The sequence below is a fragment of the Scomber scombrus genome, chromosome 19, assembly GCF_963691925.1.
Source record: "Scomber scombrus chromosome 19, fScoSco1.1, whole genome shotgun sequence".
Taxonomy (NCBI): domain Eukaryota; kingdom Metazoa; phylum Chordata; class Actinopteri; order Scombriformes; family Scombridae; genus Scomber; species Scomber scombrus.
Window position 1 is genome coordinate 17225286 of NC_084988.1, and position 22626 is coordinate 17247911.

Below are 22626 nucleotides of genomic sequence, written 5' to 3' on the forward strand. Positions count from 1 at the left end.
AAACTGTATATTCTCAGTGGATAAAGCCAAAATGAGATTATCCTTGGACAGGAAAGGAGTTAATGTGCCTCTTGTGTCTGTATGTATGCTGGCAGCAAGAGACAAAATATTAGCCATGCAAAATACATTTAAAAGATTACAATACAGACTACTGTGATTTCCAAATCACAAGACACAACACATTCCCATCAGAGGTAAGAAAGATAGTTTTTCCACAATAAATCTAGTTTCGTGCAGGAAACTTTTGGCCTCAAGAAAATGAATCCTATACATTTACACTCTGTAAAAAAATATCTACAAATATTAAAATGTAAATAATCAGAAAGAAAAGAAAATAAGACACAAAACATTTTGTTTTCTTAACAGGACCTATGGGGACACAGGCTCGCTTGGCACCAGTGCTGGTATTTAGTCAGTCTCACGTGCCAGGCCTCCATTATAGCACACTGCTTCTCCAGGTTGCTATGTGAAACACAGCATTCCTGGGGTCTTCCAAGTCAGGCCCGCTAATGAGCAGCCGACCGGGGGCTTTGGGCCAGTGCCGGGCCAGCACCTCGCCACTCCAAAGAAAATAAACTGAGGCCCATTTAACCAAACACATTGTTCTAGGCCAAAAAGGAGGAGTGCAAGCACTGGTGCAATATTTGCACCACTGATATGAAAATAAAACCTCAGGAGGTTTACATACCTTTCTTTGTGAGACAGTGTTTAGGAAATAGTATTTATGTTGGAAGCAGTGTACATGGGAAGATTTTGTAACATAGGGCTGATGTGTTTTATGAGAGACGGAGGGAATTCCAACAATGCATTTTCAGGTTATACCGGTACCTGTGTAGATGTGAAATGGCCAGGCTGTGATGCTGGAGCAATAACCTCTGGTTGTCCTTCAAGCCACGAAATCTTCAATGGGTTGTCACTCAGGCCACTTTCATTCTTAACTGCCAGCTCCTAAAGAAATAATAGATTGGGATCACCTGATGGTAAAGATGCTTTTTCTTTTTTTTTTGTACAATAGGTACAACACACATCAAGAGAGAATGGTTCATGTCCACAAACATACTGTATAACAAGATATTTTCTTGATAAAGCTAGCTATATAAAGAGAGTAAGTAAGAGTAAATAAGATGCCTTTATTGTCACTGTACTTAAAATACAATGAAATTGCTAGTGCCCATCACAGTGGTATTTTGACATATTACTGCATGCATAGAGACATACATATATACTACTACATACCTTCAGCATCACACACAATCAATCACGACTCATCATAAAACTACAGAACAAAACAAAACAAGGCAGGTAAAATAAAGACAAGACAGGTAATTAAAAAAAGATGAAGTGCTGTGAGTGCAAGAGTGTAAAATATTGCACTAGTATATATTGCACAAATATATAAATAAAGTTTTTTTTTTAAGTTTGTTTCAGAGTCACCGTGTGTGTTTATTGAGAGTCTGGGTGGCTTTGAAGAATTAGGGATATATTATGCTTTTACATACACTGTATGTAAAATGTACATACACTGTATGTAAAAGATGTGTTGTATCATCTTTCACCTGGTTGTTTGTGCAGGGACAGTTTGAATAATATACTTATGAAAAACACATGTAGACTATGACAAAGGTGGATTGTAACTGGCAGGGACCTGAAGATGGGCAGGCAGAGACCACAGAACCTATGCCCAGATCCCAGCAGACTGGCAGACTTGTTCTCTAGAGGAAAACCACACGCCGTGGTGAGGAAACCACAACAACAAAGTACACCATCACAACACAGGGCCTGAGGATCCAGACAGTGTGGAACAATGAGGAGGCTCTAGTCCTTCCGTCTGCTGGTTCCCATCAGCACAGAGATCTGGACTATGCAGGATGACTAAATCTTCAGTTTAGGTTACCTAGACAGCCCTGGGGCTGGGAAGTCTATGGCAGGTGCCATTCTTAGCAATAATCAAACTCAGCAGGTGACATGGGACTTCGAGGCAAATGAGTGGCAAAGAAATGTGGTTCTATGCAAAAATCTGCTCTGAAGAAGATTCTCATTATTGAATAAAATGAAATAAGAGCACTGAGTGTGGAAGAGATAGGTACTTACAGCTGCTCTCACACTTGCAAATTCAACCACAGCACTTCCTTTCTTCTTGGCCGACACAATCACATTCAAAACATCCCCGTACTAGACGTAAGACATGGGAGAAAAAAAAAAAAAAAGTCAAATGGAGGAAGAGGAGAGATGCAAAACATTCAAATTAGTATTTCCTTTCACAGCACAACCCATAACCATGAAAACACAAAGCACATGCAGACACAAAAATTCAAAACACTGGTGATCGTAACAGACTTCTGGAATAAAAGTAAGGATTCAATATGTGTTTGGTTATTAAACCTAATCTCTAATGATCGGTTTCATATGTTTGGGACAGAGCCAGTATACTGCAAAGAACATTCAAGTCACATCATGTATATAAGTGAGACCCTCTATGACATCTTAAAAGAGGAAAAAGGCAATACTGCACAAGGAGTGCAGAGACAATGTTACAGCATGAAGGCTGAAACTAGATGTATCTCTCATACAGCTCCCTGTCACAGAAACTAAGAACAAGAAGGAAAGGTTGGCCAAAAAGGACAGCGGGGGAAAGAGCATCTCAGCCATTCCCCTGACCTCTGACAGAGATGGAAAGAGGAGAAGGCAGGCTAAAAGCAGGTCTGAGCAGGGAATAGTAGGACTGAGATCTCTACTGAATGCAGTCATTAGCAGAGCAAAGGTATTTTATTAGTTATTCAGAGTTTGTATCACCTGTAACTGAGGCCCTCTGTCAATACCCTCTCCCAGCCAAAAGCAGAGGCTTGGGAGCAAAGAGGAGGAAGACCGTGACCTTTGAGAATCTCATTCTGTGAAAATCTATCTTCCTGGGAACGGGAAAGTCCAGGAATGCTAATGCTTACTGAGGACAGTCTGGAGCAAGCCAACAGTGACAAAGGAGACTCTCAAAAGGCCTGTGTTTCAAAAAATATAAATATCTTAACATGTTTTTTTCCCCCCTTAAACGAAGATATATTACTTTAATCGGCCAAAGTACACAAGTCTGCACATGTACGCAAGTACAAGTATACACATACCATACTTGCTTTCCCACACAGCGGTGGCTATTTCTACGTGCCCAAACCATTAACTGTCACTCATTAGAGCTTGCCATGTCAAACAAAATATTTTCCTCAAAATCATTCCCTTTGCTAAAGAATTTAAAAGCAACAACAGTTTTTTTTCCAGTCTTGACTCCAACACAGCCCTCCTGCCTGGGATCATATTGATTGAGTGCGTGCGGAGGAGAAATTCAAACGCCTTTTTCCGGGCGGCTTGACGTCAGTGACACTTGCCCTATCCTCATTTCAGGCCAACCCATGCCCCACCAAAAGCCCTCATGACAAATCACAGCATAAGGTGGTACAGGGTTGCATGAGAAGAGCACATTTCCTAATGCCTCCCTTGGTACTGCTTAATCACCTGGTAAGAGGGGCACAAACAATGGCGTGCATGGCTTTAAAAGGGCACTACAACATTGCCTTCAGCACTTTCACTGCAACAAAACTTAATGGGCCTTGTTTAAGGGGAAGAATAAAACGATCTACAGCGCTGATGTCATGCAGACCTCAAATATGGCTGGACTCTGCAGGCAGGTTTGGCGCTCTGCTTTGGGACAGGATAAAAATATGTATGATATTAACAATATGATATTAACAAATTTTGAGGATTATCAATTCATAATCTATTTTTGAATTAAATCACCAGATGGGAATGTGGGTTTAGGTTAAACCAGTGTATTAAATAATAAAGGCACTTCACTTCATTGATGCAAAATTATGTAACTTTAGTTACTATAATGCAGTCCTGCTCAATAATTTACAACATTGCCTTCTCATGCAAGCAGAGATATTAAAGCCATGACTACTTCCATATGAGTGGTAGCAAAAAAACATCTTATACCATATATACTGTATATTATTATATTCCACAACCCTGGATTGTACCTTGCTGTAACTTTGCCCTAATGTGAACAGGTGTGTTGTATGAATCATAAGTAACCCTTGAAATCTACCTTTTGTAGAAGTCTGAAAAGAGTGTCTTGACTGTAGCCTCCATTCGTGTTGTCATCTTTTTTACACTTCCACTTCAACTGAAATAGAAAGAAAACAGAGAAGATAGTTTGATCAGCCAGAAGCACTGATGAATGAAAGAGGTGCATGATTTAATCAGTATTGCGCAATTGATTAAAGTCAGCTATGACGAGAAGGCTAAGCATGCCAGGCAGGCTTGGCTCTGATAACACACAGATTACTATAACCGCCAGGACAGACTGGAGTTACAGGGAGAAAGACATTATTGAGCTCTTGGAACACCACCCTGGCATCCCTTGTGAGACCTGCAGTCAATTTCCATTCAAACCAAGGATGCAGGACAGCTAGAGAGGGTGAAATTTTAACACTTGGTCCCTGTGCCAGAAAATACACAGTGACACACCTGCTGAACTAACCCTAACCCTTGTTTCTCAGGATTAAGGCAAACAAACACCATAATGACTAAGTAATCCAAAGCAGGTTGATGCCCATGGTGCTCTGTTGAGGGCCAAAAGAGAGGTGGCCCCCCTCTGGTGTGTGTTGAGTTTTTATTTGAACAGTGGTTACCGTATTTGCTTGTGTAACAATATTTCTGTGTCTTCACTTCAGTCTTGATACTTGCCATATTGTATTGTGTAAATGCTATTTTAGTGATTACCATGTAACTATTTTCTGCATAGGAGCACATTCCACAAAAGGCAACAATACAATTTATGATTTTATTTTTTTATTTGCTTGGAGTCCTGTCACTAAACACTGATGTGAGTTCCCGTACTCCTAAAATGAGATATTGTGCAACTTCATATCCATTTACCGAGCATAGCAATGTCTAGCCAATATCACAGTAACTGCTTAAAATAGTATTATAACTGGCAAGCACTAAGTGTTGATTTAGCTCCAGCATTCTGCTCACCGACAGAAGAAAAACAGAAGATTTCTGGGAATATCTACATAAGCTCTTTGACCAACAGTTACAGTAAAAATGTACATTCTCCATCCAAGATCTGTCCCCTCTAACCTCTGATAACCTTCTTATCCATTAATATTCTAATAAGATGGTAAGGTATTTGCAAGATGTTGGTGTCTACGGTTTTAGCCCACAACACTGGCACACTGCTGTGTTCTCTTGCTCCTTATTAAATATGAATATACAGATAGGATACATATTAGTGAACCCAACCCATACTGTCTCTTTCTGCATTTGATATTCACAAACCTTGTGCACATTAAAATGCACAATATAACATATCAAAGGAATAAATACTGACAATGAGACTTTAAAGAGTTGTCAAAGGTAAAATTTGGTCCATGTTTGACTTCAAATTATACTATTCTTTGATCCAACAAGGGTCACTTATCTAACCTTCCCAAATATTTTGTCAAAATTTAAAAATCTGGTTTAGCTCTGAATTATTGAAACCAAGTTAAAGGTATATTATGACTTCTAACCAATGAGGAAAACCAATGAAAAAAAACCATACTTTGATATTTGAGCCTAAAGACGAAACTTTTACTTTTTTTTTTCTAAATCAGACGCAATTAAATTTGTTGATTGTTCTTTAAACAATATTAACAATCTGAAATGTAATTAATTGTATGTATTTTTAAAACCATGGGCTGTATTCAGCAGCCACTAAGACACATTTCTTCTGTTATGTTCCCATGTCCATGAAGGTGACCTGTGATACTATCAGTCTTATGGCTGCTGTTTGTTTTTCTAACTGAACACACAAACGTCAGGGAATATACTGCTGCACTGGATGGCTATCAAATTTTAAAACCAGATTTGATGTCTAAACACATTAGCTAACATCCCCAGTGTCCGTTAATATGCACAGGCTCGGCCGTTTCCAGGAGGAAATATAATAAGCCCTCTTTTGGCATAGTTACAGGTCTCCTGACGACAACGGGCCAACTCTGCAAGGATAGGCGTTAGAACAGCCTGTACGTGCAGCAGTGAGACAGCGTATGTGGTCTTAAAATAATGAATTACAAATGTCTAAGGTTCCATCAAAATCCCTGCGGAGGTTCTGCAAGTACTTTCACTCACTTGGAGCAGTTCCTCCTGAGTATACCTTTTACATGTTCTTGCATTATTCTCCAAGAATTATATCCCTCATCCTGACCCCTCTTTCCAGTCTCATCATCTGACTAAAACCTCACAGTCAAAAGACTTGCCTTCAGTTTTGGGGTCACATTGCTCTTGGAACATCTCTCCACTCCTGAGTCTGAGAAAATATGAGGAAGAGAAAGATGAGACAGTGAAGTGAGAAGACAAAGAAACAATTGTTTTGTTGAGGGAAGATATATGGGACTCAAGATAGGAGTTAAGGGTCTCGTGCAGATGTCAGCTATTGAAAATTGCCTGTCACAAGTTAAATGTATGGCTCTTGCTACAATCTTACGATCCATTGAGTGCCCCCCCGAGATGGAACAGACAGGGTGATGATCCAGCGAAGGGCTGGGGAGGTCTGACTGCGTGCAAATGGAAGAGACTCAAAAGATGTGCTGCATGAGTAATCGTAATTGTTGAGCCACAAAAAGAGGTTTATTCTAGGGCCAAGACTCAGTACTTTCCTAAAATACCCACATATCCATAGAATTGGTTTACTAGACTCTTGATTTCCTCATGTCTCCAGCATGGAGACAGGGAGGCATTAATGCAAAAATATTATCAAGAGGTTAAAAGTTTGATGTTTGAGCTTTGTGTGTGCAGGATGCTTGGCATTTCTTTGTTAATCTGCCAAGTTGTCCTGCTGCCAAGAAACTAAAATAGCCTTCTTCAAAGTGTTTTAAAGTTCAAATAAATTCAAATATATATTCAAATATTGTTATTGTTTTATGTGAATAATATTTGGTGAACCACAGGCTGCATGGTGACTGCTGTGGTTGGAATGACAGTCTGATGATGGGGGTTCACTCAACTTTCTGGATAGTAAAAAGACTTCACTGGATCAAACTGGACTTATCCAGGGTAAGCAGGACTGGACTGCGCTCGACTGCTCTGCTTAACCAGGAGTGAAACAGACTATACTATATTAGACTAGGTTAAATCTTGGAAATGTAAGTACTTCTCTGAGTGAAGTCTCCTGTTTGCTGCTGCTGTGCTTCTCTCTCTCTCTGGATCTGCTCTCTGATGAGCCTCTGTTCCTCCTCAAGCTGCCTGGATCCCTCCTCTCTCAAACGAGCAATCTGGCCAAAACAGACACAAACAACATAATAATGTGCATTAACAGATATACATTCAAGTTTTGATTGAAGGCAGCGAATGCAACTTGACTTTTCATTTAGAATTGTTTCAACACTTTTATTGCTCTCCCATTCTAAGATAGTTTATCTGCTGGTCTGTGTTTCCAGGGGAGTGTGCAGCCCACCTCATTTTATCAGTGAAGGCAATAACACCTTGAGATGAGACTGAAAATAGAACAGTGCCACCTACTGGTTACCTCCTGCTCCCAAAGACATATGGTCACCTAAGTATTTACATGCGTTAAGCACACTGAGCACATGCTGTGACTCACTTTGGAAGCATGTACACCATTTTTATTTATCATTGGCTTCCTGAACAAAGTGCATCAAGTCATGCAATATCACCTAATGGGTCTACTGATCATTATGATATGGCAGTGAAAAAAGCCTCTCTCAGATAGTGCCTTTGTTCCTGACCCAAGTCTTTAGAAGATTTCAACTCAATCAGAAGGCCACATTTGATGAAAAGCAGAATAAAAGCACCTGGGTATGTTTCAGTTTCCTGGATGCACTGGAACACCTTGTTCTCAGTGCTCGCCTGAGGCCTGCAGTATAGTGAAATTTATCTTTAGCTTTTTACATCTTCATGTTCTTTTTATAAATTCTTACCTCTTCTTCAAGTGTTCTAGTGATTTGCACCTCCTCTTGATTCTCGGTTTCCGCTTGTCGCTCTCTGGATTCCAAATCTGTCAAAATAACACACAACACACACGCGCGCACACATAGACACACACACACAAATGAGAGAGAGAGAGATGAGAAAAGAGAGAAGAGTGTTAATATTGTGTTAACTCTGGAATATGTTTCACAACTAAATCTATTAAATATAATATAACCCTTTATATGTGAATACACCAATCAATTACACTAAAATGAGTAAAGAAAGAGCTTTGAGATGCATTGGCATATGAAAAGGAAATCACCTAGCTTAATTTTCTTCCTTTTGTCATCTAGTTTCCTGGTTCTTTCTTCTGCTTGTTTCTTGGCAGCACAAATCTTGTCATAGGCAGCCTGAGAAAAGCATTGGACACCAGGATGAATTATGTGTCAGCGTGAGTGTGTATCAGTATCTTTGTAACAGGTTTATAAGCATGAGTGGCCTTACTTTGGCAGCAGCATCAGTGAGCACCTCGAGAGCCTGGGACAACTGGTGGAAGAGCTCAGCTAGAACAAAGTGAGACGAGAAAAGTGATAAGACACCGAACTGATAACACACAAAAGCACACAAGATTTAAGATAAAGAACACTTGCTAAAGCAGCAATCAAAAAAGTTAACAATTCACAAATAGTTGCATTGTTTAATCTGTGGATTTGAATTCTTTTACATGAGAAATGGAGAAGTTCACGTTGATGTAAAGTTAGGGAGAACATGACATCAGCCCTGCATTCCCACACAAACCCTTGGCCTCCCCATCTATCTTCCATTAGAGCACCTCGAGGGGCCGCTGCCGCAATCACCACTACCACGCAAGACTCAGCCTCCCCAGTTGTCATCTAACACACACACAAAAGTACACAGGGAGACCACAATCCCACTCCCAATCATACAACCACTACACTACTGCACTATACTAGCCAGGCTTAATCATTCACTTATGGGAGGCCTGACGGGCCGATACTGTTACTCCCTGTAGGGACTGGCAGTGCACACTAACAGGAGGCTCTGGAGATCATGCTGCCAGCAGAGGTGGTCAGGTTACCTCCACACATATAATGGGCTGGAATGAAATCCAACTGGGGGGAGACCTGCCATGCCCACTAGGCAGCTCAGAGTGTCACAACATGGTGGGCTGAGGGGAAAAAAAGGGATGGTGGGCGGTATCTTCAGTGAAGAATTGTGACCCCCATCTCACCTATTACATGCATACAACCTCCCCCTGAGGGGCTGCAAGTCCCAAGACTTGCTCCGTTCTCGTGCGATAGAGACCAAATCTGTCCATATGCAGTTTAAGTGTTGAGGCCCTCCAAACCACTTCTTTTCCATTTCTGGGAAACCGACCCCCTGCTTTTGTATTATCCCTCCCAAACCCCCCCAGCCCCACCAATTTCCCAAGTTTTTTTTTTCCTGACATAATCAGGAATTGTCTGAACCAACCAGAAACCACATAAACCTCACTTGAAAACATGCTTCATGACCAGCCTTTTGTCCAAGGTGCCTTTTTTTCCCCTCCCGACAAAAAGCTACATTGAGATTTCCCGGCCTAATTGTAGACATGCTGGTTGGCGAAGGCTGCGAAAGGACTCAGAAAGCCAAGGAGGGATGGAGTGTGGAAGCAATGGTGGTGATGCTGGTGTGTGACTGGTTCTGTCTGGCTAAAAAGCATGGGTGGGAAAGACAGGCGCTGGTTAGACTTCCTGCAGAGTGATGTGGCTCGACTGTCTGGCATGGTTTAACTTGCTGAGAGCACGACAGTAAAAAAGTACTTGCTGGAGTTTGATGGCCGTTTTGGTCAGATTAACCCTCATTTTTCAGAAAACAATGCAGAAATTGAATAAGCAAATCATCACACTCTCATTTGTTCACTCACCTGCTTTTGGGTTGTCTGGGTTCTTGTCCGGATGGCATGTCAATGCTTTCTGTCGATAAGCTTTCTTGATCTGGAAGAAAAAGAGAACAACACATAAAAATATGTACAGTAGAGTGGAACATGCTGATTCGGACACAAAAAGAACAAATCACCCACAATTTTTGGCCTTGTGAAAGTTAGTACCCATTATCTGCATCATGTCGTCCTTGACACAGAAAGCCAAAGTATCAATAAAAAATGAGAGGGGTGAAAGGAGGTGTGCATTTTAATAAAAATCAGGGACTGTGTTGTTTGGATCATATCAACACCTGATGTGATTCTCTGCTTTCTGTCCTTTTGACATGTTGTTAATAGAACCTAACCACCTGTTTCACCCGTACAAGAATTACAAACTATTCCAAAGCCTTTTGCCAGGTTGCAAGATAAATCTGTCTTGAGTGGGAGCCTAGTATTAATCCATCTTTCAAACCTAGAAAAAATGTAACAATAATACAACAAACAGTGTACCATTGTCTATAATAAATCTGAGAAGACCACCATTAATATCTTAGGCTGGTGGCCGAGACCTTTTTTTTTTGGGGGGGGGGGGGGGGGGGGGGGGGGGGGGGTGCAGACAACCAAACTGGAAAAACTAAACAATACTTTGGAGCATTGTAATGTCATATAAGGTTTTAGTTACAGCTGATTTTTTTAACTCTGGGTCACTGCGTGGAATGTTAACCGTTCATTGGTCCTTCTAGGGACCAGTTAATGACAAGGTGGTTTTCATTAGATCTCTGCTCCTCTGGAGAGAGAAGGGAAGCAAGCAGAGAAAATTTCCGTGGAGACCAGAGGGGGCTGTAGAGTGAAAATCCTGAAGCGTTCTGCACACAACCTACACACACACACACACACACTCACAGAGAAACACTTTGTCACCAGCCTTAATCAGCCATGCCATGTTTTCACGCGCCTTCCCTGTAGCGCTAATCAATCTCCTGCCAGTATGCTGCAAGCCACAGAAATTGGGAACTCCTCTTTCTCCTGCCTGGGAAACGTTTGCATTGGACGCCTTGTCCTCTGGCGTACGCACTGTTTCCCTGTGTGTTGTTTTGCACAATTGCATCTCCAGAACACACGCCAAAGCATACAGAGCTGACTGGAGGGGTTGGAGTGGGTGGGGGGGCAAAACCCAACTGTGAGGGAACTGAACAGAATGGTGTAATCCATCAGTGTCCAAGCCTTTTTAACAGCAACTCCAATCAGTCTCCATGACAGTCAACTTAGACACATTAGGCTGAATGCCCACTGTCAAAAGCAAAATGTGTATGATTATACAAAAGGGTAACAAGCCTCCAATGAAACCTCTAGAGATGATCATGACTCAGACAACTTCTAAATGTCACAAGTCCTTTCTTCCATCTCTTGGTTACAATCCACTTTTTTTTTTCTTAATAGTTCCAATAATAAATGAGATCTTGGTTCGCTGAGAGGGCTCTGAGAGACTAGACATCATTAAGGGCTATTTAGTCTTGCTGCTTGGCACACAGAGCCGTCCTACAGATCGAGACTGACACGCAGGGCTGTGGACTGGCGCCAAACACATATGCTTACTGTTGGACTAAGCCTACTTCCCCTTTTTAGCCTCCCTCTGTCTGTTTCTCCGTTTTCTTTTCTCAGTGCTCCCTATTATAGCTTTCTCCAATGCTCTTCAAAGATTTTGAATACGGGACAAAAAAAAGGGAAATAAAAAACTCAAATTCAAGTTAAAATTTTATTATCTTTCATCCAAATACAGATATAAAAATAACCACAGTGTCATTCCACTATGAGATCAAGGTGAAGCAGAGAAGCCTTATGGGAACCACTGAATAACAGGCAGTGATAACAGTTTGAGAGTTTCCAGACTTGAACAATGCAATCAGTGCCTCAAACACACGTTTTAGTTTTTTTATAAAGGACGATGGTGGTGCTTTTGTGAGCTTTAGTTCTTTGACCACAAATTTTGTATTCTTTAATCTTTTTGTTAACCATTTCCAAATGCATGTTATACAGTTTTAGATTTTTTATTAATTTTTCAAGTCTGTCCCAAAACAATAGTCGCGTGTAAATCATTCCTACTGTTCATACTGGACATTAAGTTCCCTTCATAATACACTTTCAGTGTGAGGGATGGGGACCAAATCCACAGCCTTCCTTTCTTCTTTATAAAAGTTTATGTGAAGCTAATTTGAGGTTCTGGCTGGACAAATATGTCACATCAAGTCAACATATTTCAAAGTTAGTCGTTTTAGCGCCAAATTCCCTCTGTTTTGTCACAAACCCTGAACTGTAGCTCAACAGGAAAACACTGTCCATTGAGACATAAAGAGGGTCATTTTGAATTAAAGACTTTAGAAGGGATCCACTTTATTTGACTAACTCATGTAGCTGAGACCTCATATTATCTTCAAATAAACTTTTTCATACATTTTTTCTCAAAACAAGGACTGTAGATTTTGTCCCCAGTCTCTTACTTTGTAAGCAGATTTGAAGGGATCTTCTAATGTTAAGTATGAATAGGAGTAATGTTCATTATGTAGGCCTGTAACTTATGAATACAGTTCGAAGAAATTTGACATGACCCACATTCATTTGAATTAATTCAAATGTGCATCCGCATTCCCATCCACACCAGGCTGAGTGTGCTGAGTAATATGCAGTCAAACGCACGTCTGTGGTGCCTCCACTGGGTCAGTGGGGTGGTAAGCTAGCAGGTGAGCCTGCAGATGTGTTGTTGTTGATGAGTAAGAGTAAGTGCCTTTTACAAAGCAACAGAAAACGTTATCTTTGTTCTTTGCCATCCAAGGTGTGTGGAACCCAAAATACTTCTACAGGCAGCTTCTCAGATGTTTTGGTGTTGTGACTGTCCGCTCGCTGTTGTCCTCCATTTAACAAAACAACACTACATAAAATTAGCTTAGTTTACTGATAGGTCAGTAGGGCATGCAACAGGTCAAGCTAATAGTGAAGTTTTAGAGCGCCCTCTGCTGGATCATAAGGCAAACTACTTCAAATGATCTGATGCGCTTATAGAGACTGCAGCCTACATTTCAAACAGGTCATTGCACCTCAAATATGAACTTTTCACCCCACATTCAAACACATGTCTAAATTTCAAACAATAAATGACAGCCATATCATTTGAAAAATTGTGCACCTACCCTTTAATTTTGAGGAAAATTAATGTTGTTCACTGTACTACAACACACAATATTTTAAAACGTGTAGTAACAGATTTCCTTGCTGTACAAAACCATTGAAAACCTACAAATGCCTCAAGTGGTTAAAAAAACAAAACAAAAAGAGTGATCTATCTAACTGTGATGTGACATGAAGTGCACATGATTTACAGAAACTGGACTAAAACCTGGAAAACCACTAACATGGTCGTTTAAGAACTCATCCTCTGTCCTCAAATCACACTCACTCTACTTATCATGTTCTTCATCACCTGCAGCCAGCTGACAAGATAAACATGTCTCCACAACTGCTGTAAAGATAGCAGATGTTTGACATTGTCAGGACTAAAGTCTGGCCAGCTGAGCTGTTTGACAATTCCAAGCTGTCATCATTGATGCTGTTCTGGTGGAGAGCAGCCATGTTGCACATCATCATATTTGTTTCACTGGCTTCAGTTTAAAGATCCAGTTAACACACATGCTTGTCTGCATTTTCAGTTCATTATCCTACCTCATTTTCCCTCATGCTTTTCTCTTTATCTCACCCTCCTTTCTCTTTCTTTGTAGTCCTTTCACTAAATCTTTAACCATTTTTGTCTCTACTGAGCCTCCAGTGCTGTTTTGTGAAATTAATATATAATTACCCCCACGCCGTAACAAGCAAGCCTTAATAGATGCTAGAAGACCCTGAAACCCCGTGGTCCTACAAATTCGTAGTCAAAGCAGGCCAACTTTTGAAGTTAGCACATGTGTATTAGAGCTCTCAGATCAAGTGACATCTTCCTGGAGGACACAGTAATCCAGTCAATTACTAGAGCAATTATCTTGGTAAGGTTCATCATGACCCTATTGGATTGGGTCTTGAATCAATTACTAGTAAAACCAAGTGAAGAGAAAACCATACAAACTCCTTGGCTAAAACCAACTGTTTGTGTTCTTTCAGATGACCAGAACTGTTAGGGTCTAATTCTCCATCTCTTGCAATTTGAATGATTGTCATGCTCTTTCCTTGTCTCATATGCGACAGAGAGTTAATGGTGGAAATCTCAGCTATTTCCCACGCTTTCATTTGCTGAAGGAGGAACCAAGAAATCAAGAAAAGCCTTCAATCTTGCAGCAGCAGTCCAACGGTAGCATAACAGTTAGTGCCTGGCGAAAAACAGACTCTCTGTGACGCCCTGATCCCTGCCTGCTTCAGTCTTAACTGCATGCCCACATCTTGTCCTCATTACACCAGTCTTTGGTGCCAATTATAGTTGACAAACTGGTCTGGTGTAGCCGCAGCACTGCCCCAGTAGGGCCCATAGCCTGTGTGGCTGATTAGCTGCCTGATCTGCCATGGGCCCATCCTCCTTAATTACAATGCTCTGCCATTTATGGGACATTATCAGCTGGGGGGAAATATTAACAGCACACCAGGGAGAGGAAAAGAGAAGAGCAAGGACAGGGGCAAAGAGGACATGACAGCAGAAAAAGAGAGGAAAACAAGGAAAATATTGTTCTAATGAAGTGACTCAATGAAACATTGTTGCTGCTACCCTGTGTTCAACTTTCCATATGGCTCTGTACTTGCGAACCTGTCCAAACTTCCTCTATGGCTGAGAAATGTATTTCAATAATGACCCTATGTTAACTTTTAATTAGGCGTAGATTGTGTTATTATGTGGTGACCGCATCTCTTAGCATTTTACATTTATCAAACATGATTATTCGTACATGACATGGGAAGAGGTTTGTCTGGTGTAATTCATATCAGTGGCAGACAGATCACTGCATTGAACATAAATCAGCAGGACGAGGGTGTCTGGTGTTGACAGACCAGAAACATCTATTAACCCCAGATTACATCAGCGATGAAGTTCTTCAGTGCGCAGAGGGGGTTTTCCCTGAACTGTGAAACACAGATCGTTGTATTAAACATAAATGTGATTCTTTTACATGCACTCATGAACCCTTACGTATTAACATCAGGAAAATATTCTCATTACATGTGAAGAAAGAATTACAGCCAGTCAGCACAGCACAGAGTAACTCTGCAATCTAAGTGCCCTAACCAAAAAAGCAAAGAAGTAACTTGTCATTGTGCTATAACAGTGTAATAAGTCACCTGTTTTATATAATCCAGGCATGTAGCTGGTGCATTAACTGCAACAGATCAGGCACAACCATATCTAAAAAAGGTGAATAAACCACAATATTTTGTGTGGTCTTAACTGTTGACATTGTTTCACCATGCAATCTGTGGTAGGTAAAACACTCAGTTAGGCAATTATTACCTAAGCCCTGCAGCTATTCATGAGCACAACTCTTTAAATGGGTGGTTAGCCTTCAGCAACAGCCTCCCTTAGCAGTACAAGGATAAATCAAACCCCAGTCACCCATAGCCATTAAATCATAGGCTCTGACATACCAGCTTCTCTGGCATTTATCAGCCAGCCATGCTCAGGGTACAGTCAACAACGGTGATAATAGAAAGAGATGCTAAATAGAACCAGGAGGAGATGCAGAATGCAGATCCCTTACGTCAAGGCAATGTTTTACAAGCTGTGGCATAGCCCACATAAACAGGCTTTGGGATGAGCCTCTTCCCTTCTCTGTGATAAACAACATGCTTGAGAGTGGTGGTGGAACAGTGGGCCAAACAACTGGGATAAGTAGCCCATCTGCTGACATCTGTCTTCACACACTTGATTGATTTTCGAGGCCTCTGGGGCTCAACGCAATACACACACAAACCCTTGCTATCTCTCTCGACCATCAACAGACCTCACCGAACCAACCTTCTACACTTGGACTCATTTCTACACAAGCCACAACCACTAACTTCCTGCAGCATAATCCTCCAGGGAAGACAGGACTTTGAAATCCAATTAAGAAATTAACTTCTTCCCTCATTTTGGCAGCAATTTTAATTTCCCTTCTGGCCTGTGGATTTTAGACGCCAGAAACTGTGAGGAGAGGTGGTCGTGGGGGAAACGCTCGATTCAGGATATCATGGTGAACCACTCTGGGCTGGGAAATGAGATGGAGAGGAGAACGGAGGAAACTTCCCAGAGAAAATTCAGAATCCACACAACCACAAAGTGTTATTTATTCAGATTTTTCTGTCACCATTTATTGGACTGCAGCTCAGTTTATATTTCCTTTGCAGTCAATATATAATCTCATGTTTTTTTATCTCAATTTTAAACTATGATTATTCTAGTATGTACATAGATTTAAAATGTCTTATTTTTTATTTAATTTTAGTACTAATTTGTTTACTGGATTATTACTATCAGTTATATTTTTATTCTTCTATGTTGCAATTGTGGGGCCAAACAGCAAGGCAGAGTCTTTGTACGCTTAACAACACAAGAAAGAAAGAAAGAAAGAAAGAAATGTAACCTTTTGTAAATAAACTGTCTACAGTATTATTTTATCATTTTATCATTTTTTGCCTGAACATTACTTTCCAGGCATCATCAGACATATATCTATAATGCCAATGAAAACGTTTGGACACACTCTCTCATTAAGGTTAATGAGTGATGAGTGTTGAGTGATAATATAATAATATACTCATATATTACCTTACCACTATACTAATTGTGCTAATATAATTAAAACTAATTATATTACTACTCGTTGCTTATGTGATCAGTTGTTTTAAATTGCACATTCGACCTCTATGTTCCTATAACATCCATACAGTGTGAAATGTACAGCTACCTCTAGTTCAAATGCACACTTGAAGAACAAATGATTATACCAGAGACTGAGCTGATGTGACGTCGCCACCTGGTGTCCTTTTCGGTGTATCACAGCTCAGTGTTATAGCTATTAGCCGGGTTGTCTGTGTTTTGCTACCTAGGCGCCACTGGTCCTAAAACCTTTTTCCTCACTTTGCTTATGTTGCTCTGAACCGAAAAAGCAACGTTAACTTATACACACACACTCGACACACACACACAAACACACACAGCAGGAGGATAGCATGGAGCTACCCTCCTGCTTAATGTTAGCCTCCTGGTTTACAAAAACGTCCCTTTTAAACGATTACAGTCACTCCCTGTTCAAACACAACTGCTTCTGAAATTGTAACCTTTCATTAAAACATCAGCGACCACGTAGAGTAGTTACTACAAGTATTAGTGGACGGTTTATGTCGACCTAGCTTCACAGCTAGTATATAACATACACACCTCTTTCGTTGTAGCAGTGCTCTCAATACCGAGCAAACCATACAGGTCCAGCTGTAGGATATCCTTTGCCTTTCCTGACATCTCTGCCTACGAGACGAGCCTAGGGCCTAACACGAAAATAACAATTTAACAAATACAAAATGATCCAATTGTTTGTTGTTGTTAGCAGCATGAGTTTGACGCATAGGTTTGACGTCTACTCTTCGACCTTTCACCTTGGATGAGCAGTGCAACCTGGGAAATGTAGTTTTTGTGGTGCTGCTTGTTCTGGGATGCCGTACAGAGAGTGTCTCAGGTAGATAGGAGGGTTGGGGGGTGGTATGTATGTATATTATGGCAGTATATGTGTATGATCGTCCAGTGTCAGTCTGTGTTTATTCCACCACTGTCTTTTTACCTGATGTACGTTTGTACTGCATGTTGTTTTTATATGTTATCTATGTGCTGCATGTTGTTTTTATTGTATGTCATTTATGTGCTGCAACTTTTTCCCTATCTCCGAGACACATTTTTCCCTGGTGGAGACCAATAAAGTAACCTAACCTAACCTAACATTTTGATCTGTACTGTACTTTAGGAGTTCATGGGTATGAGCCCGTTCCAACACTAGACCCCATGGCTCCTGAGGAGCTACTCTGGTTCACAAGCTGTAATTGTACTGGAGATTGCAGCAACCGGTGTTACAAATCAACTGGTTTCCACGTTAACTGGTTACCTTTGTTTATAAACGTTGGGCCTCTCTCACTGTGACTGCAGATGTTTCGATCACGGAGAGAAAACGTAGCTGACCTCGCGTATGCCTGAATGTACTTCCATAAATATCTGATGATCTCCCGCTCCACCTGGTTAATCCAAGCATGATGCTTCATGTTGTGATGTACAATTGTGGGACCCGAAATACTGGTCACCATATTCTGTATAAATGTCTAAATAAAAAGAAATAAATAAAAAGTCACCCGACACGGGATTTGAACCGAGTGTGTCACCAACTGCAAAACCATTACAGCGTAGTGTTTAACCATTACGCCACGCAATTACACTCATTAGTTGTCACAAGGTGATATAACAACTGTTGAAGTAAAAATGAAGCGTGCACAGCCACGATGTTCAAAACACCACAGCCAAATTAACTTCTGACCACTGTTACTGCAATGATAGCCACCTTACAGGCTCCAACATGATTTACAACAAACGGACGTAAACGTGTCCAAAACATCAAATGCGTGATTTTCCTCAAACCCCTTACTAGACGTGATCTTTTATCATCGTGAAATGTTTTTCGGAGGTGCAACAAGCTGGACCTGTAAGGTGGCTATCATTGCAGTAACAGTGGTCACATGTTAATTTGGCTGTGGTGTTTTGAACATCGTGGCTATGCACACTTCATTTTTACTTCAACAGTTGTTATATCACCTTGTGACAACTGATGGGTGTAATTGTGTGGCGTAATGGTTAAACACTACGCTGTAATGGTTTTGCAGTTGGTGACACACTCGGTTCAAATCCCGTGTCGGGTGACTTTTTATTCATTTCTTTTTATTTAGACATTTATACAGAATATGGTGACCAGTATTTCGGGTCCCACAATTGTACATCACAACATGAAGCATCATGCTTGGATTAACCAGGTGGAGCGGGAGATCATCAGATATTTATGGAAGTACATTCAGGCATACGCGAGGTCAGCTACGTTTTCTCTCCGTGATCGAAACATCTGCAGTCACAGTGAGAGAGGCCCAACGTTTATAAACAAAGGTAACCAGTTAACGTGGAAACCAGTTGATTTGTAACACCGGCGATGCAGCTGCAAGAAGAATGGGGTCCAGTGTATCTCTGCATGTGGAGGATGTAAAGGTATTACATGCAAGAATGGTATACATGATGATAAAGAGTCTGGAGAAGACTCAGACCTAGATTTCTGAGACATGTAACATTGTGGAGCAATATTGTATTTGAGATTTAGAAAAAAACAAATAAAGCTACTTTTGAATTGAATAGGTGTGGCCGTTTTCCACTAAGGAGTGGTTTTAGTGCAAAACAAGTGCTTTCAATCAATTCAGGATCCTGAAAAAACCCTAGTTTGACCCCTCACAACCACTTAAGGCAGAGATAAACATTTTCCACTTTTTTTTCCAATTTTCCGATAAGGTTCCAGGTACCCCAACTTTCAGGAGCTGTCACGGATTTTGCCACAGGAGTTGAATTTAAATCTTTTAATATGTGTTATTAGACACCTTTACAAACACATTGGTGAAGAAATTGTTTGGTAAGGAATTTATTCCCAGATTTTCATAATATTCCCTGACTATTAGGAATTTTAAATCTTAAACTTTGAGATTCGTGGTTAAACAGATTCATTTTTAGATGGAATAAAAATGCATTTTGTGTGTGTCTCAAACTAATGCAATTTTCAAAAACATAAGCTTATTTTATCATGTCACTAAACTTTTCAAACTATCAGACTAAGCCCTACCAATAGGCTAACTGATTTATGAAGATAATGATAAGTGAAAGTAAAAAGGACATTAAAATATAGCCTACATTATTCATATTTTTTTCATATCAAAACATACCCATAAGAAAACGTACTTGTTAGGTTACAAATCCCTTAAATCGGCATATTAAAGAGCTGTGCCATAACTTTGTCTGAGGCAGCATATTGTATATTTGAATGATAAACTTATCTGCCCAGCTGTAATGTAGCCAGCCAATTCTCCTATATCTGATTGTAATCAGTCCATAGTGCTCTCTGCTGGGCAAATTATGTAATAGCAACGAGTTTTTAAATTGCCTCATGCACATTTTCAGTGGTATGCTGCATTTATGTTTTATATAGGCTATTTGTAAACATATACACCAATACTGATATATCTGTGATAAGCCTATATCAGCTGACAAATGTATCATTCCGGCTCTACAGGAAATATAACAGTGTATATGTTGTGTTTTTATGTTGAGCAGCAGGGCTCCACCTGTGTTTACATTTGGATAATGGTGTAGCCTGCAAGATGTCAGTTTTACTTTGTTAAACTTGCTGACACCCTGTGCCAACGGTCAAATGTCAAGTGGAAATGCAGAACCTCCACTCACAGTAGACTAGATGAGGCTAGTTGTAGCAATATTTATGAAAAAGAAATATTGTTATTTCTATACAACAGTGACAAAAGAACAGACTAGCTGTTTCTAGTCATTCAGTTATCCTGTATAAAATCATAGCATCAGCTTAACTCTCACATAAGGGCCCTTGGGACACAATTTGTATGATTTGTCTAGCAGTCATTTTTATTTAATAAGGTAATGAAATTGCAAAAAAAAAAGATATATATATATATATATACATAAAGTGATCTTTTGGTTTTCTGGATATAGTTCTGTCTGTGGCATAAAGATTACCCATCTTTTTAACCAAGATAATAGTGTAGGTTCCTAATGAATGAAGCCTTAGCTTGACGCTCTAATCATTCCCTCGTTGTTATCCACATCAACGACAAAAAAAACTCCACAGAATCCTCTTGATTCGGTTCAACTGTTTACTTCAAAAATGAAACAGTGGTACAAACATTAATCCAAGATTAAAAAAATAAAAAAGAGAAACAAAAGGAGGTAGAGAGGTCAAAAAACTGTGTGGCTCCACTTCATGCTTGCCTGACCGAATGACTCCACAGGTAACCCCACCCACACAGATCCTCACGTATTAAACAAAGGCAATGAAATATGCAAAATGACTAGAAAGCCACAACGTACTCCCAAATATCACGAAAACAATACAGGTGAGAAATTTAAACATTTTAAATTATCCACACACATATCTTAAGTGCAGTGAATTAAACTATTAACTTCTTACTTACTGTAAATACAAACTGTAAACATTTTAATCTGTAATTATTGTAAATAGCCCTTTTTTATCAGCATAAACATAAATCACCATTTAATATATGAACTTAAATTATTATCCAAATATTAACTCAAATGACATTTAGGCTCCTACAAATAGGAGATAGTAGTTAGTATAGTTGCAACATTTCACATAGGCAGTTGGAGCTGCAGAATCAGGAACATGTCCTAACATGTGCTGAAGGATCTCCTTCATCAACCAGATTCTTGATTTTAGCCCCACAGTAAGGGCGTTATCTACTCACACACGTAAAAATGTTAGCTCCATCTGCTTCTTATGATATGTACTCCATACAAACTTGAAAAACACCTGGCCAGGGATTTTTCTTATTTTAGTTGGAGCACAATTTTTCATTTGTGTATATGACACTCTTCGCTCTATGCCAGACATTGCTGATTCAATGCAAAATAGTGCACACGGTGCACTGGATATAATATCAACCTACCAATGTATCAGTCAGTTAAACTTTTTAAATTAAATCGGTGACTATTCATGTAGCTGATGCCATAAGGGTCCAGTTGACCTTTATGTTCTGGTCCTGTCCTTTCATATTAGAAGTCTGTTTTCAAATCACTTGGTGAATAAGCTACAATTAGCTTAAAAAAACGGATTCTCCATCCACAAATCATCAGTCACAAACGGCTCTCTCTGGGGTCCTCCCTGAGGCAACAGGTCTACCCAGACACAAATGAGATCTTATTGTTTTCCAAACCTTTATTACGATATGTCTGATATTGTTTCATTAGAAGAGTTCTGAACCCCACTCTCACTATTGCTGGATTCAAAATATATTGTATTTCATGAGGTTAGAAAAGATAATGTATCATCTCCAAGGAAGAGTTACTAAATCTGATTGCATTTCCAGTCCTGGAACATGTTGAACAACACTTCAGTCTTCTGTTTCTTTACCCCATAGCCTTCATTCAAATTCAAATTCCTTCCCTCCTTTTTCATTATCTAATTTTTTTGTCCTTTATTTATTTATTTATTTATTTATTCATTTTCTGCTATTTGGAAGGGCGGGCGGTTTTAATCCAAGGTTCCAAAAAACCTTGGATAAAGGGGGGAAAAAATTAACTAAAGGTTATAAAACAGCTAGATGTTACTTGTTATTTGCAAAGCGAATTATTATGATCACTCTGCCACTTTAGGATGAATGTTCATACCGCCTGGTTGTGTTACTGTCGCAGAGAGGATGCTCGGCCCATCATGTCACTTGTGATGATCGTTCTCACCTTGCAGGACATACAGTATATAGAAAATCCCATAGTGACTGACACAAGACACACCCTCATTGTTTACCATAGGTGAAAGATTTTTCAGTAGCTTTTGAAGGTTCGGGATCAGTTTCTGTCACCAGATACCTTAGTTTACACCTAAGTGTACATTTAGCTTACGTATTTATACTGTGCAGGTTTCTAGTAAAGCATTTCAGTATGTCTTTTTTTTTTAATTCTC

The 22626-nt window shown here is 40.0% G+C and overlaps 1 protein-coding gene across 1 annotated transcript in view; it reads right to left on the reverse strand.

Annotated features, from left to right (window-relative positions):
- Window positions 1–17434, reverse strand: part of dnajc17 (DnaJ (Hsp40) homolog, subfamily C, member 17) — a 34300-nt gene extending 16866 nt beyond the window's left edge. Inside the window, exons 1-10 of the mRNA XM_062440191.1 lie at window positions 17274–17434; window positions 9890–9959; window positions 8467–8525; window positions 8285–8372; window positions 7971–8047; window positions 7184–7304; window positions 6291–6340; window positions 4094–4171; window positions 2092–2172; window positions 829–948 (exon numbers count right to left, since the gene is read on the reverse strand). Coding sequence (XP_062296175.1) covers window positions 829–948; window positions 2092–2172; window positions 4094–4171; window positions 6291–6340; window positions 7184–7304; window positions 7971–8047; window positions 8285–8372; window positions 8467–8525; window positions 9890–9959; window positions 17274–17354 — 825 coding nt within the window. The 5' untranslated portion in view covers window positions 17355–17434. The remainder of the gene's footprint in view (window positions 1–828; window positions 949–2091; window positions 2173–4093; window positions 4172–6290; window positions 6341–7183; window positions 7305–7970; window positions 8048–8284; window positions 8373–8466; window positions 8526–9889; window positions 9960–17273) is intronic.
- Window positions 17435–22626: the final 5192 nt, after the last annotated feature.